Here is a 6,232-nt window from a genome sequence, read left to right on the forward strand (position 1 = left end):
TTTTATCTACACTGCTACTAGAATACATGACCTTTTTATTCTTGACATATCTCCTCATGTGCTACAACAACCAAAAAAATTAAATAACATTAATCTGCCACATAAAAGAAAATGTATTTCTGAATTAAGCCAAAATTATTTGTGGCACTTACGTCTAGGTCATATAAATCTAAATAGGATTTCAAGATTGGTCTCTGATGGACCTTTGAGTTCATTGAAAGTGGAGTCACTGCCAACATGTGAATCCTATTTAGAAGGTAAAATGACCAAGAGACATTTTTCCTCAAAAGGAAACAGAGCCGACGATAAGTTAGAATTAATTCACTTTGATTTGTATGGCCTATGAATATACAAGCAAGAGGTGGTTTTGAGTATTTTGTTACTTTCATATATGATTACTTAAATATGGATACATTTATCGATTGCGCCGTAAGTTTGAATGCTTTGAGAAATTCAAAGAATTTAAGTCGGAAACAGAGAAACGATATAATAAATATATCAAAACATTGTGATCTACTCGTGGTGGTGAATACCTTTCAGAATGGTGTGGAATTACATCTCAATTATCTTCTCCATGAACACCATAACAAAATGGTGTGGCAGAAAGAAGAAATAGGACCCTTATGGAAATGGTTAGATCAATGTTAAGTTATTCCGATTTGCCTTCTTCCTTTTAGAAATGTGCTTTAGAAACAACAAATTACATTCTAAATTTGGTTCAACCAAAAGTCAGTACCTTCATCTCCAGTAGAATTGTGGACTGGGCGCAAGCCAAGTTTATGAAACATTCGGGTTTTGGGGTTGTCTAGAACATGTGCTGAAAGGAAAAGAGAATAAATTGGAATCGAGGATAGAAGTATGCATTTTTATTGGATATCCAAAAGGAACTAAAGGCGGTTTATTTTATTTTCCCAGAGAAAAGAAGGTAATTGTTACGACAAATGCCAGATTTTTAGAAGAGGACTATTTAATGAACCATATTCTTAGAAGTAAACTAGATTTACAGGAATTAAGTAATGGAGTAACTAATGACTCATCTCTAGAACGTATCTCGGAAGCCAGTATTGACATACCACTGCATTATCATTGTGGGAGAAATGTCAATAGGCAGCAAAATGCAGAAGAGCAATTGCCTGATATCTTAATACCCCAAAGTAGTGGGAGTAATGTTGAGCAACCTCAGATTGTTGAGCAGCCTAAAATTGTTCTGCAGCCTGCACTCCATGAAGAAGTTAATGATATCCCAACACCGCATGGTGTGGAGTATAACATTGAGGCCTCAGTTCCAAAAAATGATGTTATGATTCAAATTCAAAATCAAAATCAGACTGCACCTGTAGTGACTAGTCGTAGTAGGAGAATTATTAAAAAACCTCTCAGGTTTGCGCTCTTGGGAGAATATTATGATAGAATCCCTGAAAAGCCTAATACAGAACCTATTAATTACAACGACGCACTACAGGATACATATACTATAAATGGGTTGCTTCTATGAAATCTAAAATGGATTCATGTACTCCAATCAAGTCTGGGATGTTGTAGAACCACCTACTGGAGTCAAACCCATTGGTTGTAGATGGATCTATAATAAAAGGAGAGGAGTGGATGGAAAAGTGCAAAATTTTAAAGCTAGGCTTGTTGCAAAAGGGTTTACTCAAAAAGAAGGGATCTATTATGAGGAAACCTTTTCACCAGTAGACATGCTTAAATCTATTAGGATTCTCTTATTTATTGTTGCTCATTAAAATTATAAGCTTTGGCAAATGGATGTTAAGACGGCTTTTCTTCATGGAAGCTGTGATGAGTGCATCTATATGGCACAACCAGTTGGTTTCATAAAAAGTGGCAATGAGCACATGTTGTGTAAATTAAAGAAATCCATTTATGGATTGAAACAAGCTTCTGGAGCATGGAATAGTTGTTTTGACACATCGATTAAAACCTTCGGTTTTGATCAATGTGAAAATGAGTTTTGTGTCTATAAGAAGTGGGATGGAGATAAAATTAAATTTTTGGTTTTGTACGTGGATTATATTTTGATCACAGAAAATAATGTGAGCATGTTGAATTCAGTAAAGGAATGGTTATCCTCGCGTTTTGATATGAAAGACTTGGGACATGCGGTACATATCCTTGGGATCAAGCTTATGCGAGATCGCAAGCAAAGGATATTAGGTTTATCCCAAGCACTTTATATTGATACTATTCTCACCAGGTTTAGCATGTAAGATTCCAAGAATGCCTTTTTCCCTTTTAGACATGGAATCTCTCTGTCGAAAGATCAGTCCCCAAAAACGACTAATGAGATAGAAAAGATGAACGCGGTCCCTTTATGCTTCTGCTGTAGGGAGTCTCATGTATGCTATAGTATGCACTAGAATTGATATCTGCTTTGTTGTTAGTATGGTTATTAGATTTAAATCTAACCCTGGATGAGAACACTGGACTGTCGTTAAACATATAATAAAGTATATGAAAAGGACAAGGGATTATATGTTGGTTTATGTGATGACCCAAAAGGTAATCTTTTGTTTTGGAATCCATTTTTGTGTTTTGAGGCCTTGAAAACTTCCTTTTATCTCTCCTTGATTTGCATGCACAGTCCCGGCTCGATACCGGAAAGCTTTTGTATGAAATTTTTTAGAAATAATGATTTTGGCTTAAAAAGATGATTTTAGTTGACTTCGGTTAATATTTTGGGTAAATGGACCCGAACCTGTGTTCCGATGGTCCCGCATGGTCCATAGTAAAATTTTGGACTTGGGCGTATGCTCGAAATTGAATTCCGAGGTCCCTAGCCCGAGAAATGAATTTTTGAAGAAAATTGTTTAACTGAAAATGTAATGGTGTTTGGAAATCTAAATAGATTTGATCTTGTTGGTACCGAGCCCGTATTTTGGTTCCGGAGCTCGGTACAGGTCCGTTTTGGTAATTAGACCATATATATGAAATTTGGTGGAAAACGGAAGTAATTTGACGTGATTTGGACCATTGGTTGAGAAAATAAGAAGTTTAAACTATATTGAAAATTTCATGAGTTTTGGTGCTAAATTCGTTGTTTGAGATGTTATTTTGGCTATTTGATCACACGAGCAAGTCCGTATGATGTTTTTAAACTTGTGTGCATGTTTGGTTTAGAGCCCCAAAGGCTCGGGTGTGTTTTGGATAGGCCACAGAGTGTTTTGAAACTTAAAGAATTAGCTGTTGTGTTGCAGACCTGCAGACTTCACAATTGCGAAGTCTGGCTCGCAAATGCGAGCATCGTATTTGCGATCAAAGGGCGGGGAGGGGGACCTTCGCATTAGCGAAGTTCATCGTTGCAATTGGGACTCCAACAATCAAAGCATTTGCGAACAATAGTTCGCATTTGCGAAGGCATCAGGTCAGGCCAAGCTTTGCATTTGCGATGCTTTGGTCGCATTTGCGAGTTCACATTTGCGAACCTGTGATCGCGAATGCGATATCTACGACTGTGTAAATCATAACTTAGACGGGATTTTCACCCATTTTTCAAATCTCTCGAACCCTAAATCTCCCTAGGCGATTTTCCAAAGACCCAAACTTCTCCAAATCATAGGTAAGTGATTTCTAACTCAACTCTTTCAATCTATCTCACCTTTTTGCAAGATTTCATCACAAAATCTAGGGATTTTCATGGGAAATTGAGTGTTTTTGGGTGGAATTGGGGAATTTCGAAATTTGGGGAATTAGACCTCAAATTGAGGTCAGATTCCAAAACCAATTGCATATCCGAGCTTGTGGTGAATGGGTAATCAGGTTTTGGTCCGAACTTCGAGTTTTGACCAAGCGGGCCCGGGATCAGTTTTTGACTTTTTGGGAAAAACATTGGGAAATCTATATTCATGCTTTAGAATTGGTTTATTTAGCATATATTGATGTTATTAAGTATATTATGACTAGATACAAGGGATTGGAAGTGGAACCGAGGGGTAAAGCGGTAATTAAGGCTTGATTTTTAGCCGTGGAATTGAGGTAAGTGTTTGGTCTAACCTTAGCTTGAGGGAGTAGGAGTTGTTGTCTTATTTGCTATGTGTCAGTGTTGAGTACGACGTAAAGGTGTGGTGACGAGTATCTATATGTTGGTGTCGACCATGCAAGTGAGTCTTCAACTGTGACCGTTGTGGTTCTTATTATGTACTATTCATGCTTAAGTTGATGATTATCCATGTTGAACAAGACTTATGACATTTTATTGGTAATTGACCATTGTTGAGTATTGACTCAAGTTGAGATTTATTTTGTGAAGTTAACTATTGAAACGAGATTGGTTATAGTTGATTCCCTTGCCGGGATGTTATTGTTCTATTGTTGATTCCCTTACCGGGATGTATTGTTTCTATTGTTCGGGTGTGGAAGAGTGTAAAGTACGAAGGTTGATGTCATACATGATATTGTAAATGAGTGTTAATGCACGAAGGGTGATGTCGTGGCGGTATTGTGAGTGTTAATTCATGAAGGGTGATGTCGTGCCATGATTATGAGAGTTAATGCACGAAGGGTGATGCTGTGACTTTTATGTTGATTCTTATGGTGAGGACGAGAGTAAAAGTACGAAGGGTGATTCCGTGCACGTGTTACTATTTCATTGTTCTTGCTGATTCAAATATGATGTTTACTATGCCTCTCTGTTGAATTACTATTAGAATTTGATATTGCCTGTAGCATATTCCCCTTCCCATTTTTATTTGTTACTTTCCTGTATATTATTGTTCTGCTTGTATATGATTAAACTGCACAGGTTTCTTTTTTGTGGTTGTCGTGTCCCAGCCTCATCACTACTTCACCGAGGTTAGGCTCGATACTTACCAGTACATGTGGTCAGTTGTATTGATACGACACTCTGTACTTTTTGTGCAGATTTTGGTGCGGGACCTTGTGAGTAGCTTTGAGGTTGTTGCCTTCAATCCAGGGAGACCAAGGTAGATCTATTGGCGTTCAGAGAGCCTGAAGTCCCCTTTTCATGTTTTGACTAATCCTGCCTTCAATTATCTGTTCTGGTTTGATTAATAATAATGGTGGTAAAACTGTACCTGTCGGCTTGCCTAACTTTCACGAGTAGGCGCCATGACGATTCCCGAAGGTGAGAAATACAGTTCGTAACAAGTTGATATCAGAGCTTTAGGTTTCTTAGGTCTCACAATTCACGGACAAGCTTGGTAGAGTCTGAGGGATCGGTATAGAGACATCTGTACATATCCCCCAGATACTACAGAGTTAGGAACAGTTTCACTTCTATTCATCTCTGTCGTGCAATTTGATCTCTCAATGCTAATTGAACACTTTACTCTGTTCTTTCGCAGATGGCGAGAACACATACTACTTAATCAGCTGATCAACAGCCCGAGCCCCCATTGGCAGCTCTTACGAGGGGCAGAGGCCGAGGTAGGGGCAGAGCTCACCCCAAAGCTTGAGCAGCAGCACCAGCGGTGGAGCCTCAGGTGGAGTTCGACGATGAGGTTCTGGCCCAGACCGTTCTAGCAGGGCCAGCTCAGGTCCGAGAGGGTTTCATCGCCACCCCGGTACTCCAGGATGCTCTGGTCCGTCTAGTGGGCCTTATGGAGAGTGTCATTCAGGTAGGCATACTCCCTGTAACACCATCTGTCTTTCAGTATAGGGGAGGAGCACAGACTCCCGCTATTCACACTTTGGAGCAGATGACTCCCCAGTTTCAGACTCCAGCAGCTCAGTCAGTTGGGGTAGTCCTGCCGGGTGTTGTAGCACATACCAGCGATAGAGCAGCTATGTCTATAGATGCTTTGTGGAGGTTGGACAGGTTCACCAAACTTTTCACTACTACCTATGGCGGTACATCTTCAGAGGATCCCCGGGACTATTTGGATAGTTGCCATGAGGTTCTACGGAACATGGGGATAGTGGAGACCAATGGGGTCGACTTTGCTGCTTTTCGCTTATCAGGTTCCGCCAAGAAATGATGGAGGTATTTTTGTTTGGCTAGACTAGCTGGATCGCCTGCTTTGACTTGAGATCAGTTTTCTCAGCTATTTATGGAGAAGTTTCTCCCTATTACTCAGAGAGAGGACTATCAGAGGCAGTTTGAGCGCCTTCAGCAGGGTTCTATGACCGTCACTTAGTAAGAGACCAGATTTATTAACTTGGCTCGTCATGATTTTCTTATACTTCCCATCGAGAGAGAGAGAGGGTGAGGAGGTTTATTGAGGGACTTGCTCAGCCTATCAGATTGCAGATGGCT

The 6,232-nt window shown here is 39.7% G+C and overlaps 1 protein-coding gene across 1 annotated transcript; it reads left to right on the forward strand.

The window, feature by feature from the left end:
- Positions 1-970: 970 nt before the first annotated feature.
- Positions 971-1,495, forward strand: LOC104216120 (uncharacterized). The gene has a single exon (XM_009766095.1). The coding sequence runs from the start codon at positions 971-973 to the stop codon at positions 1,493-1,495; it is 525 nt and encodes a 174-aa protein (XP_009764397.1).
- The last annotated feature ends 4,737 nt before the right edge of the window (positions 1,496-6,232 follow it).

Source organism: Nicotiana sylvestris, chromosome 3 (assembly GCF_000393655.2).
Source record: "Nicotiana sylvestris chromosome 3, ASM39365v2, whole genome shotgun sequence".
Taxonomy (NCBI): domain Eukaryota; kingdom Viridiplantae; phylum Streptophyta; class Magnoliopsida; order Solanales; family Solanaceae; genus Nicotiana; species Nicotiana sylvestris.